This window comes from Pleurodeles waltl, chromosome 12 (assembly GCF_031143425.1).
Source record: "Pleurodeles waltl isolate 20211129_DDA chromosome 12, aPleWal1.hap1.20221129, whole genome shotgun sequence".
Lineage (NCBI taxonomy): Eukaryota > Metazoa > Chordata > Amphibia > Caudata > Salamandridae > Pleurodeles > Pleurodeles waltl.
In genome coordinates this window covers 26,298,692-26,317,872 of record NC_090451.1, presented here as the reverse complement: position 1 = coordinate 26,317,872, position 19,181 = coordinate 26,298,692, and the positions used below count along the sequence as shown (strand labels likewise).

General features: G+C 45.8%; 1 protein-coding gene across 1 annotated transcript in view; it reads right to left on the bottom strand.

Moving 5' to 3' along the window:
- Positions 1 to 396: 396 nt before the first annotated feature.
- RNF126 (ring finger protein 126) overlaps positions 397 to 19,181 on the bottom strand; it is a 54,659-nt gene continuing 35,874 nt past the window's right edge. Inside the window, exons 2-9 of the mRNA XM_069216691.1 lie at positions 18,426 to 18,484; positions 16,233 to 16,296; positions 15,440 to 15,684; positions 14,137 to 14,205; positions 13,972 to 14,041; positions 9,916 to 10,009; positions 4,107 to 4,222; positions 397 to 1,539 (exon numbers count right to left, since the gene is read on the bottom strand). Coding sequence (XP_069072792.1) covers positions 1,390 to 1,539; positions 4,107 to 4,222; positions 9,916 to 10,009; positions 13,972 to 14,041; positions 14,137 to 14,205; positions 15,440 to 15,684; positions 16,233 to 16,296; positions 18,426 to 18,484 — 867 coding nt within the window. The 3' untranslated portion in view covers positions 397 to 1,389. The remainder of the gene's footprint in view (positions 1,540 to 4,106; positions 4,223 to 9,915; positions 10,010 to 13,971; positions 14,042 to 14,136; positions 14,206 to 15,439; positions 15,685 to 16,232; positions 16,297 to 18,425; positions 18,485 to 19,181) is intronic.

Genomic DNA, 19,181 nt, shown 5'->3' with positions numbered 1-19,181 from the left:
TTAACCACCACTGACATCCTGCAAATGGACTGAAGCATATTAATCTCAAAGGGGCTCTCCTCAAACGTGGCCCTTGGCACAAGAAACATCCCCTTCAGTTTCTGCAGACCTCTTCCCAACAACCACGGCAACCACGCAGTGGCAATTCCATGACTGTACACAACTTCAGACAGGTAATGCTGGGGGTCTTGGGTTAAGAAAGGTAGGGATAGACTGGTTCTTCGAGGTAAGGGTTCCATGTCAATAATGATATAAAAACTTTGAGGATAAATAAAACCAGGTCACCTTCCTATGTCCAAGCTTTAAAGAATACGCATCTTCTTCTCTGATGTGGCAAAATCCAGCAGCGACAGCAAAAAGGATGGTTAATTATGTGGGAAGTAGCTCAAAGGGACATGTCTTTCAAAATTGCATTTATTGTTAAAAGAGCAGTTGGTTTTTACAGCAGGTTGCCTGGTCATTACAGCAAATCGCATCCAGTTGTGGTCCAGTGCCGGCTCTCACAAAATGTGCAAGTGGACTGCGCTGCTGGTGGGCGCAGAGTGGGTGCGTGGCAGGGGAGCCGCAGCAGGGTATGGAGGACCCCGCTTTGGGCCAGACTTTCTGTAAAGGAACCAAAACTGAACAGGTCCTCCCCATGCACTCAGCTCTAGGGGGCGCTACCATTGCCAATCACTGACTGATTGCTCCCAGCATTACTGCAATTCTTCTGTGCTGCTCCCAATGGGCCGCAACGTCCGTCCTCAGAGCAACAATAATAATTTAGGTCATAAATCCACCTCTAGTCCTGAACTTGTGAATAGGGGTGTGGAGGGGAAGGGAGAGGTAGCCTACAAAACACCTAGGGATTGTGTGTTCAGAGGCCAGTGCAAAGTGTCTACATTCACCAGACACTATCTGGGTGCATCTCAACTGTTACACTTTAATTTAAAGGTTAAAAACTTCAACGCATAAAAAAGAAAGGGAGGTAGGCTCTCGAATTTACCACCACATGGACCAGATTCCATTAAGTTCTGTCTTTCACCTTTTCGGTTGATAACTCTGTATTTGCGGTTAAAATGGGGGGGGGGGGGGGGGGAGGGGGAAGAGATTTAGCCAACTTCTGATGCGGCGTCATGTTTTCATGTGTCCGTTGGGGGAGAAATCACAGAAACAGCCATTGTCATCTCAGAGGGACCTGGAGATTGCAGACAAGACACGAGCTTGGCCTATGGCAGCCACAGAGCTGCTGCAAAAGATTTTGCGTATATGACTGCTTCCAGTTTCCGTATGATGACGTCTTAGCTGCTCAACATGTTTCAGAAAACCAGAGGGCACATACGGGAATGGAGGAGAGGACAAAGGGTAACGAGGAAAGGGCTAGGTGGGAGGAGGCAAAGTTTGTCAGATTCATGAGTTGCTGGTAGAGTTCTCATTACTGGGTGAACTGGAAGACGATGACGACGATGATGAGGAGAAATTCATCCCAGTCAGTCCAGGGGGGTTTGTGGCTGTGTTCTGTCCAGTTAAACTTTTTCGACACACAGGACATGTGTCATGCTTCAGAAATGTAATAAGCCAGAGAAAGATGTAAGGGAAAAAAAAAAGAAAAAAAAAAGAAAAGAAAAAGGTTAAGGATAAAAGTTTTAAAAATCCAGGTGTAATCTACAACTCTGGAGCTATGTAAACATGTGTACCTACACAAATGCAACCTGTAATTACAGAATAGTTTCTATATCTAAAAATTTCAAACAATGTCACAATTTCAACTATTTAAATTTGAAAAAAGGTTGACGTCTGACGTGGGGGTCCACTTATGCATCAGCTCCTCTAGGCTGTTGCTTTATGGACTTCTGCATCACATTTGATGGTACGGATGATGCTCTAGCCCTAACTAGAGTGACATGGAAGTGAGAAGGTATCTCTATTGAATCAATGAGCAATTACTCTAAAGCAACTGGACCTCGGTTCAGATAAGCAGTAATCAATCAAGGACTTGTACACTGCTGCTTACCACCTGGCAGGGTAGCCAGGCGCTTGCCGGCCTCGATGGGCATATACAAACAGCCAGGCCTAGAGGGCCTTTTACTCCACAGAACAGAGGTAAATAATCGGAAATGACATGATTTAGCCCGTCTTCGGTGGGGATACAGAGTGCAAGGTGGGAAACTGCTACATAGCAGTATTACATTAAACCGCTAATTGGCTCCACTCAAGGCTTATTGGCCTCCAGTCTAGCATAATAGTTTCTGTAATTATCTAGTAACTATTGAGTTAAGTACAAACGCCAAACAAAGAAAAATGTTTAATGGAAAGCATAATACAGTGTTTATGAAGTGGGCTGCAGGTACAGAGTTCAAGAGAGCGACCTCAAATATGTTAGGCATAGTCTTCCCATAAACAGCATTCTTTAAGTACACAGCAGTATGAACAGACATGTTAGTTAAGGTATATAAAGGCAAGTGAGAGAATTCTGCAGAAGGATGACTTCATCTACTCCATCCTGTCCATGAACACCATGCCCCACCTTCCTTCTTCCCTATACCAGGTCCATTTCAGTGGGCATTTCGTTACAAAGTATTATTTATAGAATGTCCCTGCAGGGAGTACCGGCTGCCCTTAAACCTTACCTGGGCTTCCCCAGCCTCGCTATGTCAAGAAGGCTTTAGAAGGAAGTCCTGGCTGCGCGGACCTTAAAGCTGGTGCCCCTATACTCCTGCGGTAAGAAGATCACCAGATCTGGCAGAGAGAGTTAGGCGATGACTCCACGGGTCACTTATTTTGTGCTAGGTTGCCCCAGTACTAAACCCTAGCTCACCTCTCAGGAAAGTGCACCCTTGATTGCAGAACCTGAATGAGCTTGGCACCGCGTTGTTTTTCCTGTATGCCCAGTCAATACAGACTTCTAAAATGAGACTGGCCAATCACGTCGTCTCGACATACTGCCACAACTGAGATCCTGCCACAGCTCAAGTGCGGCTGCAAGTGGTAACCAACCGAACTGGCCGGTGGATTCTGACAAGTATTTACAGAGGAGGCAGCTGCTACACTGGAACAACCCACTCAGCAGTGAAGTCTTATGAAACTATGTCTCCTAAGCTGACAGCTCCCTGGAGATGAACTTGGGCCAATGCTGACAAGCAACCCCAAGTCAGGGTCAGTGAAGACCAGCTTCAGAGGAGCTGATACCTTAGACAGACTCCTGCTCCCCTGAAACCCCACAAATAAGCATCAAATATCACAGGTTGGATCTTCTTTATTCTAAGGGTTTAGGTGTATATATTTTGGTTATAACAGGACTGCCTGGGCATGGCTTGTTTGTACCATTTTACAAAACACCTGACTTGAGGGAGGTTTTTCCATGGAACTGCTGCCTAGAGGTGAGCACAGCTACATTTTAGGAGCAACTGTTTCTCGTTGTGTAGGACCGGCAGAATCTAGCTTGGAAGGAGACCTGGCCTAATGCTGGGGAAGAGTATCCCACACCTCCCATTTCCTGAAGGCTGACCAAGGAAGTTACATTTACAGGGTCATGAATAGCACATCTTCCAACCTCATGCAAAGCCTTGCTACAGGGACACCCTAGGAAAAGCCACAGAGAAGTGGGCTGGCAGTGCGGGCCTCCAGATCCAGTGGGATCTGCTCAACCTGGACTGCAGCATCTACTTGTGATCTTGTGACAAATTCTAAGGGCCGCTGTTCTACTGTGAAATGGTTAGTGCTGCAGAAGAATTTTCATGGCTAGGAGGACGAATGCATCCAAGAGGGTGTGAAATCACATCTGGAAGGTATAGTCTCCTAGGGCACACGGTTTAACCTGGATCAGCAATAGAAAACATTAACAATGAGTCAAACTTACAGCTGCTGTCCGGTGTTTGAGTCACTATTCCAGACACAGCACCAACTTCATGGTTACTAAACCACATAGTACAACACCTACACAGGAACTACCACAAAACATGCTTAGAAAAGAGCACATAGCACAAAACAAACAAAAAAAAAAAAAAATCTTTGATCCATCTATGGCTTATATCAGATACTAATACAATCGGGGGGGGGGGGGGGGGGGGGGGGGGGTTGTCACACTTGTCATTATAGATTATATGTTCAAGGTAAGTAAAGCTCACCTGTTCCAGCCAGGGCACTATACAGTCGTTGTGGAATAGGTGATTGCAAGGCAATTGCCTTACTGTTTCCCCCTCGTTGTAATCCTCTTTACAAACCGGGCACTCCAACACAGAATCTGAAGAGCAAGATCAAAGAGCGGTTTAAAAGTCTTCACATGGTCCTCTACACTGCCTCTTCACTACTGCACAACTCGTGATATGGGGGACGGGGCTGTGTTAGGGACGACTTTAGCTGTCAGCCGGAGCTCATGCAATCACAAAAAAGAAAGGAAGAAACAGAGCAGGTGGAAGGAGTTTTGATGTAACTGGACAGTAGTTTGTTGCGTGTTACTGTGCACTTTGCAGAGCTGACTTTCTAACTACCACCCTGCCCGAGCTTTATACTGCTGCCTCGCTTCGCTTTACTTACTCCTCCCTTTGCACTAGATCAGTCAAGCACAGCCTCAGAATACACCCCTCATTATCACTCAAAACTCCACACTCAAAAGCATAAACTGGTAAATCAGAAAAACCCAAACAACGAAGTTAATGCAAACGACATGTTATGTACATCTTGTGACTGGCTACCACAAAGGGACCACTGTTCCCCTTGGCCTGCAGATCAAGAATGCCATGGCAATATTCACAGATGATGTAAAATATCAGAGTGACTATTGTTTTATTTCCAAACAATGCTATAGACACCGGATGGTGTAAGAAATTGTCTCCATCTTACAATACACTGAAAGACACAATACGGAGATCGCAGATCTGGAAAGGGTGATTCTTCAGTAACAAAGCCTGCCCAATGCCATAAAAAGAGTTCCAAACCTTCCCCTTGCACAAGAAACTGCCCACATTACAGAAAGATATCCCCCAACTACAATAAAACCATCACTTATCCCTACCCTTCAGATGAGCATTATGATACTTCTGCATAAGGACAGCATGCTGGTATATGCCCAACACCGCAGATAATTTGGGAGCTTTTCCAAACTCTTTGGTCCCAGCGATTCAGAATACAATACAGGCCACCATCCAGGCACCAGTGGAAGCTCATTACCACTCTGGCCACTACCAATTTCATCAACTAACCCACATTTGTTAAGGACAAAAACAGGTTCGTGAAAAGGGCCGAGGTGGAAACAGCATCCTCCCAACCAGTGGAATCAACAGACCAGACAGTATTAGCAATACTAACTCCTCCTGGCACTGGAGTGGCTCATTTTTGTTTAATCCGCCTACCTCTGACCACCAACCAGATTTAAATCCTAAGAAGAGGTTTATCTTTTACTTCTGCTACTAAACCCAATTTATTCAATACCAACTTGAAATGCATAGACATTTAAGGAAAATAATAGTAATTTTGTCCTTAAAGAGAGAGATCCACCTCCGATTTGAAGGTTACTGAAGTTGACCTCCATTCACTGTTGTCTGCGGACCCAAATGACAGCTTCTGAAAACATCATGTGAAGGGCTTTGATGCTACTGTTTCTATCAACAATCTTATGGACAGTGCCCAGCATTCAGTACTGTTTATCTTTAAGTTACATTTTTTTCAGCAATTACTTGTAACATCCAGTGAGGGCTTAACTTTGCCGTCCCATCTTGGATTAACAGCACACATTTCGCACTTCCAGTTCGTTGCTCGAATCTACCGTACAACACCATGTGCCCATTCCATATCATTTTTCTCAGACTGCCTGAATTTCCCACAAGATTTTGACTTTAAGCTTCTCAACAATCAGAAACACTCAACAACCTGGAGCTCCCATTGCTGGGTTCTCTCGGTCCTCCATTTTCCATTGATGCTCGTCATCATTTCTGGCACCCAGCCCGGCTCTTACATCAAGATGGGCAACGACTGCTGTGGTAGTTTGAGTGACGACGGTAAGCGTGCCTCACAGTCAGGCTGCCTCCTGATGGTTCCAATCACTGACACTTCCCATTTATGGTTATTTTTCAACCTCAATGTCTTAGACTTTGTCCTTATGATGACCTTGCCAACTCGCCTTTAAAAGGTGTAAATATTGACGTGCTTATAACTTTGGACTGTTCTGTTTTTTCTGATGGAGGGAGCACGAGGACCCAATTACTGTATGTAAGGAAATGCCTCCTTGGCATGGTTACCCCCTGACTTTGCCTTTGCTGACGACAAGTTATGATTTGAAAGTGTGCTGAGGGCTGCTAACCAGGCCCCAGCACCAGTGTTCTTTCCCTAAACTGTACTTTTGTTTCCACAATTGGCACACCCTGGCATCCAGGTAAGTCCCTTGTAACTGGTACCCCTGGTACCAAGGGCCCTGATGCCAGGGAAGGTCTCTAAGGGCTGCAGCATATCTTATGCCACCCTGGGGAACCCTCACTCAGCACAGACACACTGCTTGCCAGCTTCTGTGTGCTGGTGAGGACAAAACGAGTAAGTCGACATGGCACTCCCCTCAGGGTGCCATGCCAACCTCACACTGCCTATGCAGTATAGATAAGTCACCCCTCTAGTAGGCCTTACAGCCCTAAGGCAGGGTGCACTATACCATAGGTGAGGGCATAGGTGCATGAGCACTATGCCCCTACAGTGTCTAAGCAAAACCTTAGACATTGTAAGTGCAGGGTAGCCATAAGAGTATATGGTCTGGGAGTCTGTCAAACACGAACTCCACAGCACCATAATGGCTACACTGAAAACTGGGAAGTTTGATATCAAACTTCTCAGCACAATAAATGCACACTGATGCCAGTGTACATTTTATTGTAACATACACCCCAGAGGGCACCTTAGAGGAGACCCCTGAAACCTTAACCAACTACCCGTGTAGGCTGACTGGTTTTAGCAGCCTGCCACACTTGAGACATGTTGCTGGCCACATGGGGAGAGTGCCTTTGTCACTCTGTGGCTAGTAACAAAGCCTGCACTGGGTGGAGATGCTTATCACCTCCCCCTTGCAGGAGCTGTAACACCTGGCGGTGAGCCTCAAAGGCTCACCCCCTTTGTTACAGCACCACAGGGCATTCCAGCAAGTGGAGTTGCCCGCCCCTTCCGGCCACGGCCCCACTTTTGGCGGCGAGGCCGGAGGAGATCATGAGAAAAACAAGGAGTCACTGACCAGTCAGGACAGCCCCTAAGGCAACCTGAGCTGAAGTGACTGACTTTTAGGAATCCTCCATCTTGCAGATGGAGGATCCCCCCCAATAGGGATAGGAATGTGACCCCTCCCCTTGGGAGGAGGCACAAAGAGGTTGTAGCCACCCTCAGGGCTAGTAGCCATTGGCTACTGCCCTCCCTGACCTAAACACACCCTTAAATTCTGTATTTAGGGGCTCCCCTGAACCTAGGAACTCAGATTCCAGCAACCTAAGAAGAAGAGGACTGCTGAGCTGAAAAACCCTGCAGAGAAGACGGAGACACCAACTGCTTTGGCCACAGCTCTACCGGCCTGTCTCCCTCCCTTCTAAAGACACTGCTCCAGCGACGCTTTCCCCAGGACCAGCGACCTCTGAATCCTCAGAGGACTGCCCTGCTCTAGAAGGACCAAGAAACTCCCGAGAACAGTGGCCCTGTTCACCAAAGACTGCAACTTTGTTTCCAAAGAAGCAACTCCAAGGCAACTGCGTTTCCCGCCAGAAGCGTGAGACTTGCAACTCTGCACCCGACGCCCCCAGCTCGACTTGTGGAGAAACAACACTTCAGGGAGGACTCCCCGGTGACTACGAGACCGTGAGTATCCAGAGTTGCCCCCCCTGAGCCCCCACAGCGACGCCTGCAGAGGGAATCCCGAGGCTCCCCTGACCGCGACTGCCTGACTCCCAGATGCCGACGCCTGGAAAAGACCCTGCACCCGCAGCCCCCAGGACCTGAAAGATCGGAACTCCAGTGCAGGAGTGACCCCCAGGAGGCCCTCTCCCTTGCCCAGGTGGTGGCTACCCCGAGGAGCCCCCCCCTTTGCCTGCATCGCTGAAGAGACCCCTTGGTCTCCCATTGATTCCAATCGAAAACCCGACATGTGTTTGCACACTGCACCCGGCCGCCCCCGTGCTGCTGAGGGTGTACTTTCTGTGTGGACATGTGTTCCCCCCCCCCCCCCGGTGCCCTACAAAACCCCCCTGGTCTGCCCTCCGAAGACACGGGTACTTACCTGCTGGCAGATTGGAACCGGGGCACCCCCTTCTCCATTGAAGCCTATGTGTTTTGGGCACCACTTTGAACTCTGCACCTGACCGGCCCTGAGCTGCTGGTGTGGTAACTTTGGGGTTGCTCTGAACCCCCAACGGTGGGCTACCTTGGACCCAAACTTGAACCCCGTAGGTGGTTTACTTACCTGCAAGAACTAACAATTACTTACCTCCCCTAGGAACTGTGAAAATTGCATTGTCTAGTTTTAAAATAGCTATATGTGTTTTATTTGAAAAGTATATATGCTGTTGTGATTATTCAAAGTTCCTAAAGGATTTACCTGCAATACCTTTCATGCAAAGTATTACATGTACAATTTGAACCTGTGGTTCTTAAAATAAACTAAAGAGATTTTTTTCTATACAAAAACCTATTGGCCTGGAATTGTCTCTGAGTGTGTGTTCCTCATTTATTGTCTGTGTGTATGTACAACAAATGCTTAACACTACTCCTTTGATAAGCCTACTGCTCGACCACACTACCACAAAATAGAGCATTAGTATTCTCTTTTTGCCACTATCTTACCTCTAAGGGGAACCCTTGGACTCTGTGCATACTATTCCTTACTTTGAAATAGTGCATACAGAGCCAACTTCCTACACTGTACCTCTTCTCAAATAATGTAGTAAATCTTTGATGGCCCCTGTATGTGCTGCACCACCGGCCCCAACAACTTGTATAAGTCTGACTCGCATAAGCGCTGCACTTTTCACTTCTGTGGCACCATTTTGGCAATTGATCTAGGACCAATATAATGTACCTGCTTACTTTTCTTTTGCACTTTACTCCTCTTGAGAATCCAGTATGTGTTTTTACATTTGAGATGATTCAGATGTAGTTAAATGATACACAGTCATCCTTTCACACACTCACATCGGCAGCACTCCGAGAGACTTCCTGCTACACTACTGGTAGCACTCACAACCAGGACAAAATACCAGCAAAGCCAACCTCTCGTCCACACACATCGGAATAGGTAACCACTTTGGGACCTTGAACGGAAGAGCGATGAAACACCTTTATAAATGCTGCAAAACATTACAATAGGTGTGGCTGATAAAGAGCCTCTTCACTGGCTTCAGAGTTGCATGAGTGGTATTATGGAGTTGAGAGAGCATGAATGCAAGAAGGAGTTAAAGGGTGGATGAACAGATGCAAGAGGGCAACTGAGTGATTGAGTAGAGACAGATGGATGAGTGACGGCACAGATGGAAGGCTCTTGGCACTTGGGTTTGGTGTTTAACAGAAATACCCTCGCCTTGTGAAAGTGGGGATGGTAGTTCATCAGCCTCTGCACCCTTCTAGTCAATCACCCATTCAAGTTTGTAGGAGCTTGACTACTCAGGACTCTATTCCTTTTCAGATTATCCATTCCCCAGATGGAGTGGGTTAGTTACAAAGGACTAGAGCTTCCCTGACAGCATTAATCTTATATGGCTATGCTTCTATAAAACATACGAAAATGAATAACTCTCAACACCCCCATCACTGCCCAACTACGTTCAGAAATAAAAACAAACTGGCTCGTCTTCTCAAAAGGAAAGTGCCTATGTAACAGAAGACATGGGTACTCCAGCACACCAACATGGTCACCATGCATGTAATCAGAGGCACAAAATGTGTGCTAAACAAACACCTGCTGCAGAACGGTGGGCTTACCTACGTGCTCCTTTGTGATCTGCACAGTGGGAAGCGCCTGGATTCTGTCCTTGTCCGCTGGCGGGGGGCCAGTGTTCTCAAACTGGTTTAGCAGCTGAAAGAGAAAGAGCAGATGCAAAATAAAATACTCCTGGCCTCACAAAAAGTAAAACTGACAACTCCCCAAACCAGACACTTGCACTAAGAGAGGATAACGAAAGGTCGTGTCTAAACACGAAGACCCCTTTTCAACAGCTCCAGGCTAGCCAGACCTAGACACGTACTCACGTCTTAGAAAAGAGTAAATTAGCCCTGGAGCAGAGTGCAGCACTCTGCACTACTAGCATCAGCGTGAGAGACCTCACCCTACCATCCTCTTGTTAATCTACAGCATGAAGAATGTTTATTGCTGCATTACAAACACGTCGGAACGAAGACTTGTTGATTTAAACACTGCCACAGCTATCTAGTGTTGGGAAGGTCTGCAACATCAGCGTGGCCTTAAATTATTCTCAGGCTGGTGCACCGTTTACCATTTAAACTAATATTAGTATATGTTGTGTACAACCCTTTGAAATGGTGGAAGGGAAGTAGGAAGCATTATATGAAAAAAGTGATAGCAGATGCCACTTATTGCAAGTTTGACCTGGTTACTTTAGTGCAAAACTCTGATTGTGCTCAGTTTTACCTACCATCTGACATTGTACTCTTCAATGGTCTATGTCCTTTGACTGACTTGCTGCTGGTGGGCTGGGAATCAATTGAAGAAAACTGGTAACACAACCACAAAACCTATATATCTAAGGGCTCAAAATACAGCAACACTTACACACCCACAACCTAAATCTTTACAGGTCTCATGATGGGACGTTCATTAAAATGTTACTTATCTGCCCACAAGCGTTTGGAGAAGAGTTCAAATTAAAATACTGATGTAGTCACTTTAACTGATTCTGGTTTAACAAACCGCCCTCATCCTCGGTTTCTCCTACAATCTGTATTAGACGCCCTCTTGTCTAAGATGTACCTTGTATTGCTCCATAATTGTGGTACATTTCTGGGTTTTTTTTGGAGTACAAAAAAAAAAAAACATCAGTAACAAAACTCATCCTCTCCACACCCAGTACAGCAAGCAAAGACACAGAAAGCAGTCAAAGCATACCCGCTTCCTCCAGTTTCAATACAAATGACTCATTACAAGCAAGGCAGTGTTTGGAGCGAGATACTCGGGCCAGTAATCTTGAGTTATGGCTAGTATCCGTGTGCAAAATCCAACCACTACGGGATAGTGAACCCGGGATGGGGAATAACCTGCAGGCCCAGCTTTACCACTTCCTCTTCCCGAAGGAAAATCACAGTTCTGCACCCATTACTGGGATCTTTTCTGTTGCAAAACAGCATCTGCTGCGAGTAGGTGGCAGAATACGGAGATGTTCACAATGTTGGGGTGTGGGGGGCTGTCAGGAGGTAGGGAGTCTGCCATACACTTTGGAGTGCTTACAATCCCCCCCACCCTTCCCCCCTGTGAGGGAGGAAGGGAGCTTGGAGCCAGGCTCAGCAAGAGCCTTCAACTCCACTTCTAGGTCTCGGTCTATTGTTCTAGGCCTGGAATTCTGATATTCGAAGTACTAGCAAACTGCACTATTCAGCATTCTTTAGCAGGATTTCTGGGGGTTATGTCTAACATGTAAGGAATGCTTCTAGAGTTCAGTGGCAGGGTGCAGAACATTTGGTCTTGTACTTTGACCTCAGATACAGGTGCCTGGCTGATTATTTTCTCTCGTTGTCCTGGAAACGTCGAATTTCAGGCACTGGGTGTTCAGGTTTAGAAAGGGATGAGAGATGGAGAAGTTAGTTCTGTTAGAAGTTCTTGGGGGGGTTAAATGAACGAAATGACGGAAGACTGATCAGTTCAGGAAGCAGTGCTCATTGGCAAAAGAAGGGAAAAAAAACAATCATTTAACAGCCCTGCGAGGTGCTCATTCATTGCAGGGTTCTGGGAATCAGGAAGTGTCAAAGAATTCATGAATGAACTTTCCCTTCAGTCTTGGAGGATGGAATGCCTAAAGGAGCTCCTCTCCATGCATAGCCATGAAGCTTGCAGGGAATCTGCTCTTTTTGCAATTAAGAGGGAAAAAACCTGACAACAGAACCTTGATTTCTGAGGCATGTGCCAGTATGTAGGGTTAGCCTGCTTTGACAAAACAGTACTCCGCAGGAAGCTCTTGCACTGAGCTCATCCAGTCGGACTTGAAACGACGACCAGGACGGACTAGAGATACTGATCGTGTTCCCAAGCATGCCAGGGGGACCAACTGCTCAAGGAAAGGCGCTGTGCCCAGAGAACTCTGATATCACTATAGCGATGTTGAACAGTGACTCAAGTGTCTATGGAAGTAAATAACCCATCACAGAGAAGGAAGAAGCTGGAATGTGCTGCATCATTGCGGGGGGGGGGGGGGGCAAAAAGAAAGGCAGCACTCAGGGATGGAGGTGGATTCAGTGACCGAAATGCTCTGGAAGAACCAGAGATCTATCACTCCTAATTCCCTGCAGCAGAGAAAAACTCGATAAGACACTGGTCTTGACATGGATACATACAGAGCTTCTACGTGGCTCCCACTACTGTCATGTCTCTAGGAAAGGGCCCCAGGGACTACACCCAAAAGAAACAAAAAAGCTGTGGACTGATTGAGACCAAATAGACCACAAATCGGTTCAGAGAAGGCCACTAGAGTGCCCGCCCCTCAGTCTGGGGTCGTGCGGGCAGCCACTAAACCCATTCCTTCAAAGTTTTTAGTGGCATTAGGTTTAGTAAATGTTTGCAGTGGTGAAGTCCTGCACTTCTGCTGAGCCAGGAGTCTGGAAAAATAAAGGGACATGTATCCTTGAAACTATGTAAAGATATAATTCAGAATACTGGAAATAACTTTTTGTTGTAAGGTCAGCCCGCTTGGCAAGATCACAGTTTGTTGGTGGAGTTAAGGGAACATCAAAATCTGTAAACAGTGCAGATTACATTGTGAAGAAACAGACATGGATGTGCAGGAAGGAATTTGATGCAGAGGGTCATACTGTGATAAAGACAGGAGTACAACATATTCTGATCATGTGAAGAGACTAGTGCCCTCACACCTGCTGATCATGTAAGAAGGGGACCAGAACCCAAAATGTACAAATCTTGCAACAAGAGGATGAGAACCAGCATCTCACAGGCCAAGTGAGGCCATGAATCATGACCCTCACATTTGCAGACCACACAAGAAGACACTGAGAATTTGCGACTGCAGATCACACAAGAAGAAGAGGCTGATATCCAACACTTGTAGACCACACGTGGAAAAGAGACTGAGGCCTCGCATTTGCAGACCACGTGAGAAAAGGCTGAGACCTAGCACTTTCAGATCACAAGAGGAAATGAGGCTGAGACCTCGAATCTTCAGACCATGCGAGAAGAGGCGGAGACTCCGCCTCTGCAGACCACACGATAAGGGGCTGAGATCGCACATTTGCAAACCACGTGAGGAAAAGAAGCTGCTAACTCATCTGCAGGCCATGCAACAGGAGGTCGATACCTCATGACTTCAGACCATGCGTGGAGAAGAGGCTGAGACCTTGCATCAGCAAACCACCCGAGAGAAGGGCAAGACCTTGCAGCTGCAGACCATGTGAGGAGAAGAGGCTGACATCACACCAGCAGACCTTGTGAAGAGGAGCTTGAGACCCATACACCCAAAACCATATGAGAGCAAGCGACACAGACTTCGCATCCACCTACCATCTGAGATGATGGTGAGGTATCAACCCCCCACGTTCACAGACCTTGAAACATGGGGGAAGCTCCAAAATTAGTTGAATGAAAAAGAAAGCTGCATGCCAAAGTCATTCAGAATGTGGAAGAGGATAGGGCCTACAACCAAACGTACAGAAAACGAGAGATGAGAATGCAGTTATGAGGTTATAAGTACGTTGTAAGTAAGAAGCGGAATCTTGCAACACCCATATTCATGCCTGCTGAACTTTCTCTTGAAGGTCACATATTCCAAGATGCTCACCATCACTCTGTGTAAGTCTTACCTGCGTAATGATGGCATCCAAGCCATTGGCACCCCAGGCATAGTCCATCGGATTCGAATGCAAGACCCCCCTGGAGGAGGAAGGAGACGAGCAGAGATTAATGTCCAACAGAGGGGCTCCCATCAGAGACCACCCTCCGAATGGTGCCGGCAGCCTGCAACTCACCAAGGTCCCATTCCGAGGTTTGGCATGGCCGTCGGTGCAATGATTCCATTCACCAACTGCTGTATGATCCTGAAAGGCAGATGATGGTAGGTGAGGGGCAGATAAGAGGTGCATCAGAGCCATATAGAGACAAACCCTCGAAATGTGCAAGCCCTTCCCAACCCAAACACTGGCCCAGAATATGGGGGCGTTTAGTCTAATTTGCACCTTGGTGTTTTTATTCCTAGTACCCCCATACTTTAACTATTTTCTACATGCATTGGATTTCACTGCATCAACCCAAAGGTGACTGTTGCATTTACGCACCAAGTGCCTAATGTCCTCCCAGATAATTGCAATACACTGGGGAGAAAGGGAATGGAGAATCGTTAACCAAACAGGCAGTCGTAAATATTAGAGGCCTTCACCTTAAACGGTACTTGAGCTTTACTCTGCTGTCATTTAAACGCAATAAGAGCAATTTCTATTGAAAACAACCTCTGGAGATGTCGGATTCTTGTTTTAAAACCAAATCAATAAAGTTTAAATGTGACATTGGACAAAGATTATTAAAATAACCAATTCCATAAAATAATAAAGGAGGAGTGCTTAAGAAGACAGAACCACGGCTGAAACACATGCACAGGAGGACATAGGCGACACTCGATTCTCGTAACACAGGCAGATGAGTACACTGGCTTTGGACGTGTCATTAAACACTTACCATTTCCACTTGTACTCTCCACTGGCTACTGAGAGTCAACATGTTTCCCCCAAGCTCATTTCAGGAATCCTATCATCAGTTGTAGGTTATAAGCTCCCTTTTCAATGCTTACACATAAAAGCCAACAACTACAGAGTCCAATATACAGACAAACCTAGGGAGCCCAGACTGCATGGAAGAAAAGACATAATTGGTAACTTGTGACCTGTCCTTCCAGATTTCAGATCTTTAGAATTAATTGTACCTCAAAGAAGTTAAAGGGAAGTCCGAAGAATAATAAATCAATGATCAGCACAGATTTACCTGCCCAACAGAGACTGGAAGCTCCAAACTCAAGCTCGGGAATGTTAACTGGAGTCCAATAAATTCTGCACCAATGTCTACTGCACAGGATGCAAACGTGAGCCCAGCTTTGCATTAGAGATATCACAACATATATTTGCGATCTCTCTAAGGAAAAACCATGCTCACAGAGGTCTTGCTTTTCTTAAAAAACTGCTTGTACTGGGGTTTTCTTCAGCCCATGAGAGACATGGAAAAAAAGGGTTCCATTCACTCCTATCCCATTGATTTGTCAAAGGAAATAAGAAACCATCTCACCCTTCCAAAGTGGGGACACCCTCTTGTCGGCCTGGAGTACGGCGTGCAGTAAGACGTGCCCGCGGCTGCCTGGCGCCATACCGCTGACGGGATTGGTGTTCCCGCTCTCTTCGGTTCTCAGTGTCCCGGTTGTCCTCAGGATTCGTGCTGGACCCAAAACCAGGAAACTCAAATGTGTCGTCAAATATGCCAAAGGCAATCTGTCCATAGCCCTGTGGCAAACTGAACATGTGCTGGTCCAAATTCTGGGGAGAGAGCAATGTGGTTGTATGCTGCCATCAGCTCTTTTCAAGAAGTTAATAAAGGATGTCCAAAGTCACAACTGCTGCCACAAAAACACCTATTCATGCCATCCCCACCCCACCCCCATAATGATGGATAATAAAACAGCGAATGTGTCAAAGTACGGATACACACACAAGTGCACATGCACTCGGTAGGGTGAATGTATTGGTTTGGCTCCTGTACAGGCGCTATCTACCTACATGTTCTGTATGATGGAGAAGGATGTTGTCTAGGCAGTGTCTTGTGCTGATGGCATGCAACAGACAACACAACAGTGTCAACTTCTACTAAGTGTATTGCAAAATAACTTTTCTAGTTGCAGTCATCTCGGACTGAAATGGAACAATTTGGGCAAGACAGTCTTAACACATGAGGCTGCATCACAAATTAAGTAGCTAGACACACTCATCGTCTGGAGGCTAAGAACACAAGATCCCACTGAGGGGTCTGAATTCTGGACAATGGGGTGCAGTATTTTTCCAGAGCTGAGAGGACATGGAACGCATACCTCAAATGGGTGCCGATTCTGGTCACTTCCTGGGGCCGATGAGCTGGAGCCATTTTCGGCATTTCTGAAGAAAACATATGTTAGGCAGTCTCATTTAAGTGAGGGGAAACATTAATCCATGTAAGAGGAAAGTCGAAGAGAGGGATCGGAGAATACTCCAAAAAGGTACAATTAAAAATATTACTCACAAACAAAATTCAGAAAGCAGTTTCACCAGCCACTCATCCCCAAAAAGATAACCATAGCAAAGGTGCTTGATTTCAGCATGTGATGTGTGGGAAATCGTCTGTTTGGGCCTGTGCCAGGTGTATGTTTACAGGAGGTTCAACACCATCATTATCCTTCCCACAATCAAACTCCAACCAGAAATATACTGAAAGAGTGAAACCAAACAAGGGTGCATGTATGGGGAAATAGGCCGTATACACCACTATGCTGCGAAGGAACATCCAAGTCTTTTATCTAAGGAAGAAATACAAGAAACAGTGACGGACTCAGGGAACATCTCACATCTCAAACTACTGAGACTGGCAAGTACCCACTGGAGGATATATATGCAGATAATGAGGGCTGTAGGGAGTGTTCAACATTCTACAGTGCTTAACTCGGACCCAAATTCATCCGCCAGCTCTTTTTCAAACATTGTCCCAGCTTTCATTTAACCCACTCCATAGAGAGGTCACTGGCACTCTATACCATTCACCAGATGCCTATGCTTCAGTTTCTTTCACCTTTTTCCCCAACAAGTCTTGGAGTATGAAACTTTTGTAAATCACTACTTCCTCCAAGACCTTTGCTCCTCAACTACTGAAATGATCTGCTTAATATAAAGAGCAACACTGTCACATTGCTTGACATAAAACTTAAAAGATCTTACAGTTCCTTTGACCGTGCACCCACGTCTTCATAGATTTCTTGCACATAACTTCAACAACCATCTAAAAACAAGATTGCCAACAACTATGTACTCACAATAACACAACAAAGTGAACATCTTGACCTAGTCACAGCACCCGCCGAAACTGGCAACATAGTGAACATATTTCAGATAAAGTCAATAGCACTTCAAACCACAGGAGAAATCAAACATTCTGAGCACACACCCTATTGCCATTCGGCTAGAAAGCGTTCCCTCTGCATTGACAAAGATAACATTAACGTCCTCCATCCCTGAAACTCCTCGTAACCTCATCAACTATTCCAAGAAATCTCTAGACATTATCAACATACTGCACCCCAAAGTCATACAAAAATCACAGCCCTTAGTATATGAAACTAACTACCGCATAGCCACTGCTCAGAAGCTACAAGAACACGAAGGAAGCAACAAACTACTGAAATGCAATTTGATCAGAATAACCAGATGAAACATCAGTAAAATCTAACTCTCTATCCAACTCGCAACATTACAAATCAAAATCAGCAAACCCAAAACTACCCTTCTGGAAAACTCAATGTTCTGCCCACATGTTTCAGGACAACCTACTTGTAACTCAGCGATCTGCCCTTCAAGAAAGAGACAACCCGGCTGTAGGATCTAGAAGACACACTGTATACTTGACAATTGAAATGTCTCTTTTCTCCTCGATTTACTATCGTTTCCATACATACAGGGTGCTGGGATATGATTTGTCCTGAAAAGATCATCTGATTTATGTCCATAACATTCACAGCTGGAATTTTTCCCCTTTCCATCTACTGCCCCAATCCTACAGGGTACGATAGCTGAGAAGTCCCTCCCCAAGCCATCCTCTTTAAGGAACATTCGAGTGTTCCAATGGAGAGAAGGGAGTCAACAACCATGACCATGCTTGGTATCAGCAGCTTAACCCAAGACGATCTATTCTTCCAAAAACTGAAGGCTCCAAGAAACAAAAACACAGGAGGCTACTGAAAGATGTGTGTTTCAACTGAAAGTGAATTGTACCTAAACAGAACTGCTTCTCTGCTCCAAAGATTCCCGCACCACTAGGCCAACTTGCTCTCCCTTCAAGCTCTGTAGTGTCCCACGCCCTCCACATTAAGTGTGTACAAAAAGATTACAGCTAAAGCAGCTGAATTACTGATTTCTGCTATTTATTCATTCATTGATTCTACCGGACAGAAAAGGTGAGCCTGAAATCACAGTTGTCAGGTTTGGTTTACACAACATAGTCAATAACTGCAGGTTAAGGAAGATCGAGCTATTATTACCTCGTCTCTTCAGGAAGCTCTTCAATGAAACCGGACTCGCAGGCCGGGCAAATGTACTCCTGAAAGAGACAGACAAGGCCACGAATTAGGACAGAATGGCAAGACTTGCGGATAGCAAAGCAATCACTTCCGGACATGGTGTATTGGTCTCTTTAGTGTGGGATATTAAACATGGCTTCCTTTGCTAGACACTTAGCCAAGAGTCACACTGCTGTCCCTTTCACTGCAAGGCTTGACAAGCACTCCTATTGAGAATGCAGTAACCTGCACCCCCTTGGACATAAAAGACCTGTTTTGCCCCCCCAGAAAAAAAAAAGCATTGTCATAGCTCCACCTTCTGAAAAATGGCAGGTAAAACAGTTCCTATAAAGGAGATGTGCGTCGATAAAAGATAATGTGGAAAACAAAACTTGGTGGTGAGGAGGGCAGCAGTCCTCCCATAAGTGAGGAGGTGACCTTGGTTCCGGAACAGCATCTCCGTAGTTACAGATTCTTTGAAGGAGTTTTGCAGCATATTTGTTGCTCACAGACCCAGAAGCAGATACTTGCAAACCTGGCTTTAAACAACATCCCTTACCATCTGCGCCTTGTACGGGAGACCACAGAACCTAGCCAGTATTTCACTTAAAGCACAGTCTGATCACGGAGGCTGAAATGCCAGAATTCAATACACCAACAACCATCTAGGACTGGAACAGCAATGTCAAGACAACTAAATTACTTATGAAAACCATCAAGTGATTACATGCAAATGTC